At 43.0% G+C, this 17,384-nt stretch overlaps 1 protein-coding gene across 1 annotated transcript in view; it reads right to left on the bottom strand.

The window, feature by feature from the left end:
- Nucleotides 1–800: 800 nt before the first annotated feature.
- LOC134457890 (solute carrier family 2, facilitated glucose transporter member 11-like) overlaps nucleotides 801–17,384 on the bottom strand; it is a 33,369-nt gene continuing 16,785 nt past the window's right edge. Inside the window, exons 6-12 of the mRNA XM_063209895.1 lie at nucleotides 6,002–6,150; nucleotides 5,498–5,685; nucleotides 5,209–5,319; nucleotides 3,198–3,299; nucleotides 3,033–3,108; nucleotides 2,762–2,889; nucleotides 801–1,321 (exon numbers count right to left, since the gene is read on the bottom strand). Coding sequence (XP_063065965.1) covers nucleotides 1,121–1,321; nucleotides 2,762–2,889; nucleotides 3,033–3,108; nucleotides 3,198–3,299; nucleotides 5,209–5,319; nucleotides 5,498–5,685; nucleotides 6,002–6,150 — 955 coding nt within the window. The 3' untranslated portion in view covers nucleotides 801–1,120. The remainder of the gene's footprint in view (nucleotides 1,322–2,761; nucleotides 2,890–3,032; nucleotides 3,109–3,197; nucleotides 3,300–5,208; nucleotides 5,320–5,497; nucleotides 5,686–6,001; nucleotides 6,151–17,384) is intronic.

The following is a 17,384-nucleotide window of genomic DNA, read 5'->3' as shown; positions in this document are numbered from 1 at the left end:
ACAACAGGGGTGCTAATAATTGTGACACACATTATTTGATGTCAAATAATTATTTCTTTATGTGGGATTTTTTCCCCACTGAATAAATGCACTTGTATTGAAGGTTGGATTTTTCTCTTTTTTTCCATTAAGGTCCCATATTATTTAGAGAAAAATAATAATAATTGGAAGCTAAAAACACATCTCAACCAGGGGTGCCAATAATTATGGAGGGCACTGTATGTCATTAGGCCCATCTGATCCCTCACACCCATCATTCATTTAACTGCTGCACTCACACTACTTTTTCTGCCTTTAACTGATTTGTTTAATGGCTGATTTATTTTAACAGAGGCCACAGGAATCTGAGGTAGTGTTTCATGTTCCCTTTGGAATATCAAAAATTAGAGTATTAACTAAGGACAACATCAACAAACTATGACGGGAAAGATGTGGTACGGAGGGGAGAGGAAGGCATCTAGTCTTAGACAAAATATCTAATTCTTAGGTATCCAAAGGTTTTTTGTGTCTTTGGTACAAAGATAGTAAAAATGTCAAAAAAAAAACAAAAAACGAAACATCTGTAGCTCCAATTTTATCCACTGACTTCTTTTGTTGCTTTTCCTCAACAAAATATAGTTTTCGACATGAGCCTTGAGTGCGAGTCATTTTTAGCACTTTACCACTTACTGCAGGACAATCACCCTTTCCCAATGTCAAGTCTTCTAGCCTTGGTAGTGCGTGAAATGCCTAGTGATTGGATACCCCGCAGAGTTCACCAAAGAGTATCCAATCACTGGGCGTTTTACGCACCACCAAGTCTAGAAAACTTGACAATTGGGAAAGGTTGAATGTTGTATTTTGCATTTTTGCAATTTTGCATTTCTTAGATGTAATTTCCTGCATTTTAATGTCCCATGTCCCGTTTCAGCTCGATACGGAACCCATACTTTTATCTCTAAATTCCGAAAAACGTTTCCGTATTTCAAGGGGCTTGTGGGGGGGCAGACGCTTGCCGTCCATCTGGCCCCAGGGCCGCCATTTCAATAGCCCTGGCCTATACCATAGAGGTGCCTGAGCTAAATACACACACACACACACAAAAACAATATAAAACTAGTCCAAAAAATTAGCCCTGTTTTCATAGTCGCTGGCCGCTACTGACTTCCTGTGAGACCTCCATGTGCCTCTGCCTCCTCTTCTTCTTGTTCTTGGATTGAAACTCGGCACGGATCTCCAGGAAGGTTTTGTTCTTGGTCTCCGGAACCACAAAGAACGTGTAGACGGTCACGATGACACAGACGGCGAAGAACACAAGAAAACAGTACTGCTTCAGTCCACTCTGAGGACGAATAAAAAGCACAGAAAAGAGAGGATGAAAATTAATAGAATGAAAAATGAACACATTAGATAGTTAATGAAATATGACAACAGATTAGTTGTTTAATGAATTATATGAGAAATACATTCACTGTCAAACATTATTATTTGCCTCAACCAATGTGTCAAGACAGTTTCTGAAAACAACAATGAAATTTGAGCAGATTGACTATTATGAAGGGCACGCAATTAGGCTATGGTGAAGGAGGTAACTTGCTAGCTTGATTGAAATGTAAAGGAACAGTCCACCCTTTTTTTTTTTTTTTTTACATGTTTGCAGTATTTCCCAGCATTTTTCATGAATGTACATATCATTTTCCTTCTCAGTGTTTTCAGTACTTACAGATTTATTGGATCAGAATTATTAGCATAGCTTAGCATAATCACTGGAAGTAACTGGTAACTTTAGCATCAAGCCACAAGTGATCACTGGACAGTAAAGGTATTAAATTGCTGTTTTACACTCTGGTGAATTTTACATTAATTTTAAAGTGATTTATAAGTGCATTTGATTATGTTTTATTTTGTACCATAGACTTGCATTACTATGCCTAATTTGGCTATAGCCTACTGTTAAACGGGGCAATGCAAACACATAGACGAAAATGATATGCACATGAATAATGCTTGCAAATACTGCAAATATGTGAAAAGCAAAAAAAGGTGGTCTGTACCTTTAAAGGTGAAAAATACTTCAGTTGAAAACTCAGTTTACAATAGTGAACTTTGCCCTAAAGTTTCGATCAAACAATTTGGACTTTGTGTGTTTGTATGTTTCCCTGATTTGCCTTAACCCATTTTAGCCTAATCACCTGTGTGGTTTGACCTTTGGTGCCCGGAGACACATACAGTATATGGTGCATTCAGGCTCTTGAGATTGTAGCTTTTTTAATAAACATGTGGTTATGTTACAGCTGAATGAACACATTCTAATGCAAGATGAGGGTCTTAGGGTTTAAATGCAACTTATTTCCTGATTTTATGTGCATCAGAGGCTAAGATATAAGTTTTTATCGGCTGAGGGCAACTTTCCCAACCAGGGCTTGGGCATTCAGCAGGCGTTTTTTGCAGGTGCTTTAGGCATCAATGGTTTAAATATGTATGAGGCTCTTCCAGGCAAAGGACTGGTTCATGTGGTTTTCTCTTTTTTTCCTTTATTGATGTGCACCTTGTTTTGCCATTTTGCATTGGGGGAGATTCTTGTGTGACTCTGTGCCAAAATAAATGACACCTTACATATTTACTGTACATCGAAATGCTCTCAGTACAAGCCTGACACCTTGGTATCCCTGTTGTATTACTATACATCTTGCCTACTGTACCCTATACAACATGATGCAACTGCCCCCTCAGCGGCAAGGAATACAGCCCTACAGGAATTTCACTTGACGGTTGCACTTACCACAACAAATGGGAAAATGATGGAGATGATGAAAAAACTGATCCAGTTGACTGACAGGCCAATCATGCACGCCGCTGGCCTCACCGTTTGGGTGAAGATCTCAGAGTTCAGAGTACCAGTCACACCACCTGAGGTACAACCAGCAAAAACTGCAACTTCAATGGGCAAGATTTCCATCACACCATAATCATATTTGCTAACTCTAGTGTACACAACATATTCTATTTGTACAACCACAAACTATATTGATCTCCTTCGTCAATTTGATTACCTGGTCCCAAGCCAAAGCTGAGAATGAAAGCAAAGACGCAGGTCATACTGAGGTAGGGCACCCACGGACTGGCTTTCTGTGGAGAGGAATTTAAAGGTGTGAAGTATGCTGTGAAAAGTACCGCTAATTAATTTTCTTAATGCAGAGAAGAACAAAATGACGTACCGAGAAAGTGAGAGTCAGGGTTATGCATAAGCACCAGAGGCTCATTAACGAGTAGCCCCCAATCATGAGGGTTTTCCTGCCCAAAGACTCAACCAAGAAACCCTGAAAAGACAAAAAGGACATTCGTGAGGTGGCAAACTATGAAAACAACACGTTTTATTTGCTGACACATGAAAATAATCTGATGAGCACCCCAAACCTCAGGTTGGCACATTAAGCTACTGCAATCCTAACCAACTGAAGCACCAAAATCAGTTAATGTACCTATTATTAAGCACACAAGATTAATTTGGTGAAAATCTGTTCACCCATTGAAAAGTTATTGCACATACATATTGAAAGTTGGACTTTGCCATCTTGAAAGCATTGGTCTCCAATATTGATCCAGTACATGTAGACCAGGGCTTGACACTGGCACCTGACAACCGGCCAAATGCTGGTAAAACTTGGCTGTGGCTAGTAATACTTTCAGTGTCACTAGCCAATTTGGCTGGCAGCTTATTCCTTGGCATGACATACGTATCACAGTAGACTATATTCTGTTGTTTGCCCCTTGTGTATAAATTGTTTGTAACTCAGTTTCTATTCGCTTGATTGTTTGTAACTCAGTTTCAATTTGATTGATATACTTTCATGTAGAAAGCTATACACTCTTCTTGTTTTAGCACCTCATCTTCTGAGGTTAGACGTACACCATCATGATAAAGAAAAAAAACAATATACAATCTGTGGCTAGGAATACCTGAATGGCTAGTGGCTTGAAAATCACTAGCCACAGTGGCCGTTGAGTGAAAAAGTTAATGTCAAGCCCTGATGTAGACATTATGGGTGTTAGCATACACTGTAAAAAATAATCTATATCTCACTGCTGTAACACTAGTACACCTTACTTGGAAAAAATAACAGTATATCTCACTACTGTAACACAAGTATTCTTAACTTGGAAAAAAATAACACTGCTGTAACATAAGTAAGCCTTACTTGCCAAAGGCCCCCCTGTTTTTCTTACTATTGTGGTGCTAGTAATGTCACACGTCGTGTCCAGGGGGAGTAAACATCACTTTTGACACATCAGTAAACATCACACAGACCACCGTGTGGCGCGCACAGATGAATGTGCAGTGGGACTCTTCAACTTTCCTGTAACGGTCAGGTCAGCAGAAGAGCCTAAAATCCTCAACAAAGTTCTACCACAGCCCATTTCTTCCTAAAACTTATGTGGCTGGCTGTACAGCTCTGGACTCACTAACAACACCTAGCATGCACTCTAAGGTAAGTTTTGCACATGATTAATCTCACATGTCAAGTGTTAAGACTCGAGTAAATGCTGCTGAATGGGTCTTTGCTAATTGCTAGCTTACATCTGTTAGCTACAGTAGGTAAATGATGTTTTCCAGAAACATCATAGGCTACCATGTGATGAATTTGTTAGGATCTGATTATGTTGTGCATGGTGGACTCTAAACTGCAGAATTGGCACGGTATTGGTTTGTTGTGGTTTTACTCGTGAAATTACTGTAAGCCAACGTGGGACTATGCAATGTGTTACCACAGATTCTTAAAGGAAGAAAAGGGATGGTGTTACAAAATGCTTTCCATTCTTCTCCACCGTGTTATCCTGGTTCAAATAATTAAACTTGCCATGCATAGATCAGACTAAACCATTTGTACACCGCATTGACACTCCCTCTACAAGTTTTGGTGCAAATATGTGCGTCTTTTCAAAAGCTATGGAACGAACAAAAAGTCTGCCATCTTGAAAGCCTTGGCCTTCAAAATCTAATCGCTTCATGTAGGCCACCTATAGGCCTACAGTGTTCCCACACAGAACTTGGAGCAAACCCATCCACCTTTTGAAAAGTTACTACATTTTACTACTGCAGTTACTACACAAAATATCTGTGGCGGACACAGCGCAGGTCGGTGTAAAGCCATAATAGGCCTATCCTTGATTATTTTGGGGATATAATTATCACATTAACTCACGATGGTATTATCACATTATACTCACACCGATAACTGCAGTAATGAATTCACATAGTCCACAGCCGAGTGTCACATACAGTATCAGTTCTTCTGGAATGCCTGCTTCAGCAAACACGTAGGATGCATAAAAGTAGATCTACGGAATAAAATCAGACAGAGAATGACAGTGAACAAGACATGCATGAATGGTACTGAATATGTATGCTTTCATTCAGTGTCTGCTTCATTGTTGTATAAGTCTATTAAATAAATTAATCATAACATCCGTTTAAAAATCTCCATTTAATCACAACAGACAAGAATGGATTACATACTGCATTGATGCCACTCAGCTGAGATAACACGTTTAAGACGACGACGGTGAGAAGTTGCCAGCGAAGGCTCTTATCCAAGAACATTTCCCAGGGTTTCTTTCGTTCCATTTGAAGAGCATCAAGTCTCTCCTTCTCTATGTCTGCCTTCTCCTTGAGACATTCCTCCGCGCTGTGAAGCTGCTTCAGTGCTGTTGGACAACAAAAGACAACTATGGCAGCCATTCCTTAGCTGAACTTGATACACTATAATTTCATAACTATAAAGCACACCTGAATATAAGCTACACCAATTCAACAAGAAAAAATAGTCATACAGTACATATAGATCACACCCATATTATAGTGTGTGAGGGTTTTTTTACAGGTGCTGTTAAAATGCTATTTATACATTAGTATTTTGGCGGTTTGGCCTTTGTTAGCCCATTAAAATCCAAACATAAGTTGTATCATTGTATAAGCTGCAGGGTTACAAAGCATGAGAAAGCATGAATAGACGTTGAATACCTTTGTCACATGCAGTCTCATCGCCTCTGTCAATCAGCAGGTAGCGTGGACTCTCAGGGCACCAGGGCAGGGTGATGAGCTGTAGTATTGCTGGGACAGCGGTGGTTGCCAACAAGAGGGACCACCACTCCTCTCTGCCCAACACTTCACTGGAAGACACAATGAGGTCAGCGTTAACTTACAGGGTAGACAGCACTTGGGGATGTGATTATACAGGGGAGGATCGGGAAATGACCTCCAGTTGGGAATCGAACCCGGTTGCCCGCATAGCAGTGCAGTGCCCTACCATTTGAGCCACGGCAGGGCCTCCTCCTCCCCCAATTTCTGAATAACATGAATTACCCTCTCCCGCTACATGCGCATTTAGGGGACCAGGATCGAGTCCGGCCTCGGTCATTTCCCAATCCTACACCATTTCTCACTGCCTTAATTTTCTCCCGGGGATCAATAAACTACCAAACATTCCATATCTTTTACCATTGCACTGCCAAAATCTGTCATTTACAAGGCACACTAAGTGTTCATACATGTCTTGCCCTCTACTCACACAAGGCGAACCCAGTCCAAACGGTTTTCTGTCATTGTCTCTCAATGGTGGAATAAGCTACCAGTTGCTACAAGAGCAGGGTCATCCCTCTCGATCTTCAAGAAGCTAGTGAAGACTCATCTCTTCCGAGAGAGCTTCCCTGCATAACATATAACTCTACTCACGTCTTATCATGGGTACTAACCTGCATTGCATTTCATAGGCCCTCCACCATTTTTTCTGCGCTCTAGCTGTTCTACCACTGATTCTTGAGAATATGGCAAAAACAGGTTTCAATTTTGAAAGAATATTTGGCTGTGCTGCAATGTATTGGCCAAGCTCCCCATGTTTTTTTTTCACTTCGTTTAGTCAACACTGTCAGACACAATTAGAAGTAAAAAAAAATGTGTTTGCTGTGTTAAAGTGAAGAATTACTGTAACAACTCAACATCAATTTAGATAAATATCGTGAGCAAATTCTTAAAACCTGTCAAAAACATGTACAGTGCCCTCCATAATTATTGGCACCCCTGGTTGAGATGTGTTAAAAGCCTTAAAATAAATTCAGTGTTTATTGCAGAAGAATACTGTCACACTGAAAATTGTAGGAAAATGTAGCCTTCAACTCAAATGAATTGTAAGAAAATAAAAAAATCCCTGACTGAAAAATAATTATTTTTCATTAAATCACCTGTTCCACAATTATTGGCACCCTTAACAATTCCCAGGAAATAAATGTAATTGAAGCATTTCTGTCATTTCTACAGTAGTTTACAAAGTTTACCAGAGTATGTAGGAACATTTAATTAGTAATTCATCACTTCCTGTTTCCCTGGGGTATAAATATGACGTGACACCGAGGCCATTTCTCTTATCCACTCTTAAACATGGGAAAGACAAAGGAACACAGCATACAAGTGAGGCAGATGTGCGTCGACCTTCACAGGTCAGGCAGAGGCTACAAGAAGATTGCCACTCAACTGCAGCTGCCCATATCCACTGTGAGAGGAATAATTAAGAAGTTCAAAACAACTGGAACAGTGGTAAACAAGCCTGGACGAGGACCCAAGTTTATTTTGCCACCACGCACAGTGAGGAGGATGGTAAGAGAAATCAAAAGATCTCCAAAGCTCACTGTTACAGAATTACAACAAATGGTAGCATCCTGGGGTCACAAAGTCTCCAAATCAACCATCAGGCGCTGTCTACACGCCAACAAGCTGTTTGGGAGGCATGCACGGAGAAAACCTTTCCTCACTCACAATCATAAACGCAAGCGTCTGGAGTTCGCCAAGCGGTATTGGGGCTTCAACTGGGACCGTGTGCTTTGGTCAGATGAGACCAAGATTGAGCTTTTTGGCAACAAACACTCTAAGTGGGTCTGGCGTACCACGAAAGATGCGCATGCTGAAAAGCACCTCATACCCACTGTGAAGTATGGGGTGGGTCAGTGATGCTGTGGGGCTGTTTCGCTTCCAAAGGCCCTGGGAACCTTGTTAGGGTGCATGGCATCATGAATGCTTTGAAATACCAGGACATTTTAAATCAAAATCTGTTGCCCTCTGCCCGAAAGCTGAAGCTGGGTCATCACTGGGTCTTTCAGCAAGACAATGACCCTAAACATATGGCCAAATCTACACAGAAATGGTTCACCAGACACAAAATCAAGCTCCTCCCATGGCCATCTCAGTCCCCTGACCTCAACCCCATTGAGAACCTGTGGGGTGAGCTGAAGAGGAGAGTACAGAGGAGAGGACCCAGGTCTCTGGATGATTTAGAGAGATTCTGCAAAGAGGAATGGCTGAAGATCCCTCTTTATGTCTTTTCCCATCTTGTGAAACATTATAGGAGAAGATTAGGTGCTGTTTTGTTGGCAAAAGGGGGTTGTACAAAATATTAACACCAGGGGTGCTAATAATTGTGACACACATTATTTGATGTCAAATAATTATTTCTTTATGTGGGATTTTTTCCCCACTGAATAAATGCACTTGTATTGAAGGTTGGATTTTTCTCTTTTTTTCCACTAAGGTCCCATATTATTTAGAAAAAAAATAAAATAATTGGAAGCTAAAAAACACATCTCAACCAGGGGTGCCAATAATTATGGAGGGCACTGTAAAACTTAAACTGTGATTTTTTGTGACCTCCGTGAAATGTCAGCACCGTCAGGTTTTTTTCTAACGGTGGTGACAGAAAATGCTTCAAATGTGCCTCAGTGGAGGCTGGAGTATAATTTTGGATCACAATGATCATCACTAATATGTCTTCAAATGTTCCATTAATCAGCACAATTAAGTCAGATATGGAAAAAGCTGACAAACTATGAGACAAAATCTGGTGGTAGTGACAAAAAACTACTCTTTAACATAATACGCAGTTTGTTCACATTAGCCATTTTGTTTTCGCTCTGTTTCTTAGGTGCTTCATACCTCTTCTCAAAAAGTATATATTAGAAATGCACTCAGGATACAGACCTCCGCCAAGAAAGCTGTTTGATATAACATGACTGTGTTACACCCTATTTCTGCCATCTTTTTGTGGAGTAAACTGGAACTGAAACTGGAAAATTCGCCTTATCCCACAATGGTCCACCAGGGGGCTCACCACTACCATGTAGTGTGAAGCACGTTACGGTGAAGAATCTTCAAAAAATCCCTGGTTCCAGTTCATGATCTGGATCACCACCAGAATTTAATCACTTGTTCCTTGGTTCATGTCAAACAAGTCCACAAAGTTTCATCCAAATCCGTTCAGAAGTTTTTGAGTTATCCTGCTGACACACAGACAGACAAACAAACATACAGACATACCCGACCGAAAACATAACCTCCTTGGTGGAGGTTATTAACATTAATCTAATATAATACTATTATATAACACTTACGGTGTTGACAGGTTATGGTTGGGACAGTACCAGTGTCCAAACAAATTAACAAATTGAAGGGAAATAAACTTGCAGGAGCTTCAGTGATGGTGAAGTATGCAGTAGAGCAGCCGTTCTCAAACTTCAGAATTCCAAGGCCCACTTTGAAATGTGAAAAAAATCTGGGGCCCACCAAACCATACAGCCCAACATAACATAATAATTTATTATATTATATTATACTACTTATATTATATTGTATTATATATTATTATTATATTGTTATGATGAATAATAGGCTAAGTTAAAGCCTATTTTCAGAAAGTTGTGGCCACTTAGAGGTCTCCTAAATACTGAATATGAAATTAGCATGAAACAAGCCAGCATTCACAGCTCAGAGAAATATGCATTAGCTAAATACTAAATGCTCTATTTAACAGTTAAGAGGAAATAGCCAACTGCCAAAGCCAAAACGGCAAAATGGCAAAGCCAAGCCAAAACGGCAAAGTTTCCTCTCACAATCGACTAAAATGATTACAAATTTTACACATACATGCACACCATAAATATGAAAACACATCATATCACGACAGCAGAAAATGTAACACTGTACCTCGCGGGTAACTTGGCTAATTAATTCACGGTAGAAAATTACTTCCCCGATTGAAATGACACAATGTTTACACATAAATCCTGCCTAATAGTTAGAGATGCACCGGATCCAAGATCCAGATCCGGATCTGGCAGGATAATAGGGTTTTTCACAGGATCCGGGTCCGGCAGGATATTAAGCAGTGGATCCGGTATCCGGCAGTTACTGTACCTAAAAATCAGGATCTAGTGCATCTCTAGTTTTTACGTAGCCTAGGCTTTTCAGTCAGTCTTTCACAACCCTGATCGCTGCATGGAGAGAAAGCCCTATGGAAGCAGCCGTTGCAGGTAGTGTGGCAGTGAGTCTAAAAAATAGTTTGAGCCAACATAATAAAAAGGGCCCACGTGTGCAAGTAGGCTATGTAGTGGGGTCGTAATAGGCTCAGTCATTTCAAATTGATGTTAAAGTTTGGTTTTCACTTCCAAGTTGAAGTTTAGGGTCTATAGAACAATTTGAGTTCGAGTGTCAAACACACAGATAACAAAATGGCCTGCGGGGGGCGCTCTAAAATATATAAACTGCTATAACTTTTCATTAGTTAAACCAAATTTAACATATGATGTATGTATGGATTCAGCATGAAGAGGAGAAACCGGTGGGCTAAATAGTTGGTTACCAGATTAAAGACACACTATGTAATAAACACACTTTTAGCCAATGGACAGCTAAATCCGGGCTTTTTTAAGATAAAGGGTGGAAATGCCCTCCAAGTTGCAATGAAACATAATTTATTGTTACAATTTATTTAACACTTAACTTGATTTGTTCAGAATATACCTGAAGCACACAGATACTTAGGATACATACACAAATATAGCTGCATAAAACCTATGTAATATTTAGGACCCAACTTGCAACTTTGAGTTTATGAATTTAGGATCATGAGTACCAGCTTTTTTTCAATCAAGCCGTCATTTTATTCACAACTTAAACACTTTATATCTGGAAGAAAGTAAATCAATAATAATAATAATAATAATAATAATAATAATAATAATAGTAATGATGATGATGATGATGATGATGATGATAAATACTATGGGGAACATCATTTTTTCTTGCATTCAAAAAGTAAACAGAAGACCATAGGGCTAACATTTATTCCAATACTCCACTGTACAATAACTATGACAGAGAACAGATGCAAAAACAGTCAGTGGTCAGTCTTAGAAATTGTATATGCACTTGCACAGACGTGTGCACTTTAACTCTGCCTTCATGCACTTGCACCGAGATCTGGCAGGTCTATTTGTACAAGTACTAGTACAGCTGCACTTCACCTCTAGTTGGAAAACATCTTTGGCAACTGCATTGCTTTGGTAGTATAGTCCAAATCTGGGAACTGTTAATTTGTTACCAGATTGGCAGGCATTTCTGGCAAATGCAGATAATAAGGTTTTCATTCCTGTCAGCTACGCTGGTAACAAATGGACAGTTCCCAGAGCAGATGATTGTGTCTACCATGTATGAAATAGTCCTATAGTATTATTCAGTATGCTTGCCAAAGGCCTCTGCTTGCCCCCAGCAAGTATACTAATTGTTCTCCAACAGTTTATTTAGTATGCTTGCGGGAAAGCATATTTGGCCTAATTGTTCATCAACAGTTTATTATTATTCTACATTTTTCCATTCACCTCGGCATATGGGAATCGCCATTCATTAGTACGGCAGCTTTGAATCGTTGCAGCGTTCAAGATAGAGATACGGTTCGAGTGCCAAAACTAACGGCTCGAAAAGGTCTCAGGGTGGAGTATTTTTCGCTGGCCTACCCCCTTTCATTCGTTCAACAGTCTTGTTTTTCCTCAGTTTTCTCTCTGTTTTCCCCCTCATTGAAATGAATGGTAGAATGGTCAAGATGATGATGTCACAAACTGTGGCAGTTAGAGTGAGAGGTGACCTGTCCTGGGGTTTTTATAGGTATCAACTAGGTAAAGGCACTGTCAGAGAGGTCTTGGCTCTGAATACAAACTGTGTGAAGATCATAAGCCAACTCTTAAAAATGTTTCAGAGAGAGCAGTTTTAAAATCCCTATGATGTGACCCCATTCATTTACAAAAAAATGTGTGAACAGCTCAGCGCATAGGCCTGAATATGTCCATTTTTTGACTGAACCATTTGGCCAAGAAAAGTGATCTCAGCTTTGACATGAAGAGCAGGTTTGTGCCATTTGTGTGTCAATATCTGACAACTTGCAAAACTTTTGGAGATATGACAGCGTAAAAATAAGGCTGCACATATTACTCAGCTATTGACTGCCAAACTGTCACCTTTAGAATCTTCAGTCATACACACACACACACATGCAGCCTTGTAGAACTTTAGACCTCTGCTGTCAGTAAGTGGCAGTGGCCTACTGGGTAGGGTGTTGGTCTGTCAGAGGGTTGCAGGTTCGAATCCCACCCTTACCTCTCCCTACCCACCCATTGCTGAAAGGCACCTGAAGCATCTCCATACATGCACGCACACGCACACGCACACGCACACACTCACATCTCTCTCTCCCTCTCGCACAGAATCACACACACACACACACACACACACACCTCTATCTCTTTCCCTCGTGTTTCTGTGTGTGTATACAACAGCTCTGTGTGTGTGCATAATCCGCAAGCATACCAATAGCATTGTCTCTCCGGAAATGCAGTCTTATTATTATTATTATTATTCTTATTATTATTGATTTATTTTCTTCCAGATATAACAGTTTTTGTAATGTTATGTGTGAATAGAATATGGCTTCATCGAAAAAAGTTGATACTCATGATCCTAAATTCATAAACTCAAAGTTGCAAGTTGGGTCCTAAATATCACATAGGCTTTATGCAGCCATATTTGCGTAGGTATCCTAGGTATCTTTGTGCTTCAGGGATATTCTGAACAAATCAAGATGAATGATATACCAGGCTTAATTTACAATAACTTGTAACAATAAATGGTGATTCATTGCAACTTGGAGGGCATTTCCACCCTTTATCTGAAAAAAACCCCTGAATTTTGCTGTTCATGGGCTAAAAGTGTGTTTATGACATGGTGTGTCTTTAATCTGGTAACCAAATACTTAGCTCACCAGCTCCTCCTCTTAATGCTGAATCCATGCATACCTCATATGTTAAATTTGGTTAAACTAATAAAAAGTTATAGCAGTTTATATATTTTAGAGCGCCCCGCGCAGGCCATTTTGTTATCTGTGTGTTTGACACTCGAACCCAAATTGTTCTATAGACCCTAAACTTCAACTTGGGAGTGAAAACCAAACTTTAACACAAATTTGAAATGACTGAGAAAAAATGCACATGCCTACGACCCCACTAATGTGTTTCAACCCTTTTGTAGGATCCGGTATCCAGTTCCGGATCTGGCAGGATCTTAAGCAGTGGATTCGGTATCCGGCAGGATCCTAAAAATCAGGATCCGATGCATCTCTACTAATAGTACACCTTACCATATCAAAACACCAAATAAGGAAGTGTACTCACGTTTCTGGACGCACACAAGAAAGACTAAAGATAACTAAACAAGATGTCAATAATTAACACCATGTGAGTATATTTGAGGATAATTTTCCCAGACCTCTCATGGCCCACCTGCAATGCCGCCGCGGCTCACCAGAGGGCCGTGGCCCATAGTTTGAGAATGACTGCAGTAGAGCTAGAGGTTTGAAAATGAGTCCCCAGTAATGACAATGACCTTGTGCAGACCTGAATTTTTTGTCTTTTAAAAAATATTTGCCGGTGGTGACGAATATGTGGGACACATTTTGAGCAATCAGAAAATAATAATTAATTTTGTTTTAATCTCACTGTGCAGGTCTGTAGAACCACTTCAAAACTTTCATCAACATCTTGGTGATATTATTCAATTCCATCAGTGATCTTTTTTATTTTTAGGCAATTGAAATGAGGATGTCTGTCCTGGGATAGCAGTTTTTACAGGGGGTGGGAGGGTTTATAGTGTTTCAAACAACTGTACATTTGTGTAACAGACACCTTGTGTCATGGGCTCTCTCACCTGGCCTGGTAACTCTCTCTAATTGCGATCAATTATCTGCCTCTGCTCACTACTCACTCTGCTCTGTCTAATTAGCTTCACCTGTGTCTGCTCTGCTCTGCTCTGATCTGTTCTCATTAACCCACCAGCTGCACTGCATTTCCTGCTCATCACCAACAGTATTTAAAGCCCTGTTTTTCAGTCTACCTTTGTCAGAACGTCTGCGAAGCCTGCACCCTGCTTGTCTAAGCTCTACTCCTGACTCCTGAACCCGGACCTGCCTGTGCTCTGCTCTGCTCTCCTGACCCGGAAACCCGACCTGCCTTTTGTCCACGACTCTGTCTACCTACTCTCTGCCTGAACCTCGACCTGCCTTTGCCCTCTGGATATCCGACTATTCTCAACCCCGGTAAATCTGACCTGCCTTCTTCCTTGTGACTTCGATTTCTGCATTGCCCTGAACTGTACTCCTGCACCCCATTCATTCTGCCCTGTTGTGTGTGTGTTCCCCCCAGGATTCTTCCATCCGGAGTCTTCTTCCATCATCTCCATAGGAGCCACTTCTGCCGACGGGGGGGCACACACACACAGGAACCTCTGGAACCTCTGCCATCCCGGTAACCTCTACAAACCCTGGAAACCTCCTTCTCCCAATCCCCTTTCCCCTGAACTTTAATAAACACCCCAAAACGTGACGCATTTGTGGTCCGCGTCTGTCTGTACCGTGACAGTACGTTCTGACCAACATGGACCCAGCGCACGTCTCTCAGAACATGGAACTCGACGCTTCCGAACCCCCAACCGCCATGCAGCGTCTTGAACGTACAGAGGGAGATGTCAACCGGATAACTGGCGACATTGCCTCATTGCTACAACTTGGCCAACACCAGCAACAGCAGTTCCAGCAAACCCAGCAATTGCTACAACAGCAACAACATGAGATCCAGGAGCAGCGTCAACAACTTGCCCAAATGACACAACTGCTCACTCGCCTGCTTCCTCAACCTTCATCTGCCGTTCCAGCCCCAGCCAGTCTGCCCGCCGTTTCAGCCCCTGCCAGTCTGCCCGCCGTTTCAGCCCCTGCCAGTCTGCCCGCCGTTTCAGCCCCTGCCAGTCTGCCTGCCCGACCCGGCCGCCCGAGTTACCTGCTCAGGTCACTGCAGCCACTTCTGCCGGAGCTCCAGAACCCAAGATTGGCCATCCTGAGAGGTTCAACGGTGACCCATCCCAGGTACGTCCGTTCCTGACAAGCTGCCGTCTCCAGTTCGATCGCCACGGAAGGAGCAAAAGTCGGGTACGCCATCACACATCTGACAGGCCGAGCACGACTATGGGGGACTGCAGAGTTTGATCGTCGAACCCTCGCATGCACAACCTTTGACCTGTTCGCCCAAGAGATGACCAAGGTCTTCGATCTGGGCTCATCCACGGAGGAGGCAGCCCAGGCTCTGCTGAGTATTCGGCAAGGTCGAAGGACGGTTGGCGATTATTCCATTGACTTCCGTACTCTGGCAAGACGCAGTGTCTGGAACATGGAGGCATTGGTGGACGTATTCCTCAAGAGCCTGGCAGACTATATCAAAGATGAAATGGTTTCCCATGATCGGCCCTCCACCCTCGACGCAGCCATTGCCCTGGCCATTCGACTTGATCGACGGATTCAGACTCGCCGCCGAGAGAGAGGGCGCCACAGTCTGCCGACCTCCAGCACACAAAGCTTTCCGGCTGGTCTTCTGTCTTCCCCCACTGCCTCACCAAGCCAACCTGATCTGTCTGAACCCATGGAGATTGGTCGTGCCTCCCTCAGCCCAGCAGAACGACAACGCCGTTTCTCCTCCAACCTATGCCTGTATTGTGGAAAGGAGGGACACCGCGTTGCCAACTGTCCTTTAAAAGCCCAAGCTCACCAGACATAGGAGGAGTCCGGCTGAGCTCGATGACCATCCGTTCCTCCAACCACAAACCCCTGCTGCAAGTTCGTCTTCGCCTATCTGACTCCACACACACTCTGACTGCCCTGGTGGACTCTGGCGCGGAGGCCAACATAATGGACATTGAGCTCGTCCGTCAGTTGCGATTGGGCATTCACCCTCTGACACCCCCTGTTCCTGCTCGGTGCTCTGGATGGACACCTACTTGGCACAGTCACTCATGTCACACCCCCGTCTCGATGATGTTGTCGGGCAACCACCAGGAAACCATCCGGTTCCACCTGCTCCGCTCCCCGGCCCAACCCCTCATCCTGGGCTACCCATGGCTTCGTCGGCACAACCCTCACCTCGATTGGGCAACCGGTGAAGTCAAAGAGTGGGGAGAAGACTGCCACCAAACATGTCTGCTCACTGCCATGCTACCCTCTCATTCAGTACCCTCCAGCTCTGCCCCCGGTATCTCAAACGTCCCGGAATGTTACCATGGCCTCCGGAAGGTGTTCAACAAGGTCAAAGCAACGTCTCTGCCCCCGCATCGACCTTATGACTGCGCCATCGACCTCCTCCCAGGCACCGCTCCTCCCAAGGGCGGTCTCTATTCCTTGTCGGCTCCTGAACGAAGGTCCATGGAGGAGTACATCAGTGATTCTCTGGCTGCAGGAATTATCCGTCCGTCCTCTTCTCCTGCTGGAGCTGGGTTCTTCTTCTTCGTGGGGAAGAAAGATGGGTCCCTCCGTCCCTGCATTGATTACCGGGGCCTTAACGACATCACAGTGAAGAACCGGTATCCTCTGCCTCTGCTCACCTCTGCCTTTGAGTTGCTCCAGGGAGCAACAATCTTCAGCAAGTTGGACCTCAGAAACGCCTACCACCTCGTGCGGATCCGGGAGGGCGACGAATGGAAGACGGCGTTCAACACCCCAACCGGTCACTACGAGTACCTGGTGATGCCGTTTGGTCTTACCAACGCCCCGGCTGTGTTCCAAGCTCTGGTAAACGACGTACTGCGGGACATGCTAAACAAATTCGTCTTTGTTTACCTGGACGACATCCTGATCTTTTCCAAGACCCTGTGTGAACACATCCAGCATGTCCAACAAGTCCTTCGGCGCCTCCTGGAGAACTCGCTCTACGTCAAAGCAGAGAAGTGTGAGTTTCACTAGATTCAATTTCACCCTGTCATACCGCCCTGGATCTCGAAATGTCAAACCTGATGCCCTCTCCCGCCAGTTCCAGAAGGATGATCCTCCAATCCAGACTCCTGAACCAATTCTGCCCAGCCCCTGTGTTGTAGGTGCCCTGACCTGGGATATTGAAGAACAGGTACGAGAGGCCCTCCTTGACCAGCCTGGTCCCAGTGCATGCCCTGATGGCCTTCTGTTTGTCCCTGGTCACTTGAGGTCGCAGGTTATACAGTGGGG

The sequence above is a fragment of the Engraulis encrasicolus genome, chromosome 11, assembly GCF_034702125.1.
Source record: "Engraulis encrasicolus isolate BLACKSEA-1 chromosome 11, IST_EnEncr_1.0, whole genome shotgun sequence".
In the NCBI taxonomy this organism is placed as follows: Eukaryota; Metazoa; Chordata; class Actinopteri; order Clupeiformes; family Engraulidae; genus Engraulis; species Engraulis encrasicolus.
The sequence above is the reverse complement of the archived record's forward strand: the minus strand, read 5'-3'. Positions and strand labels throughout refer to the sequence as shown.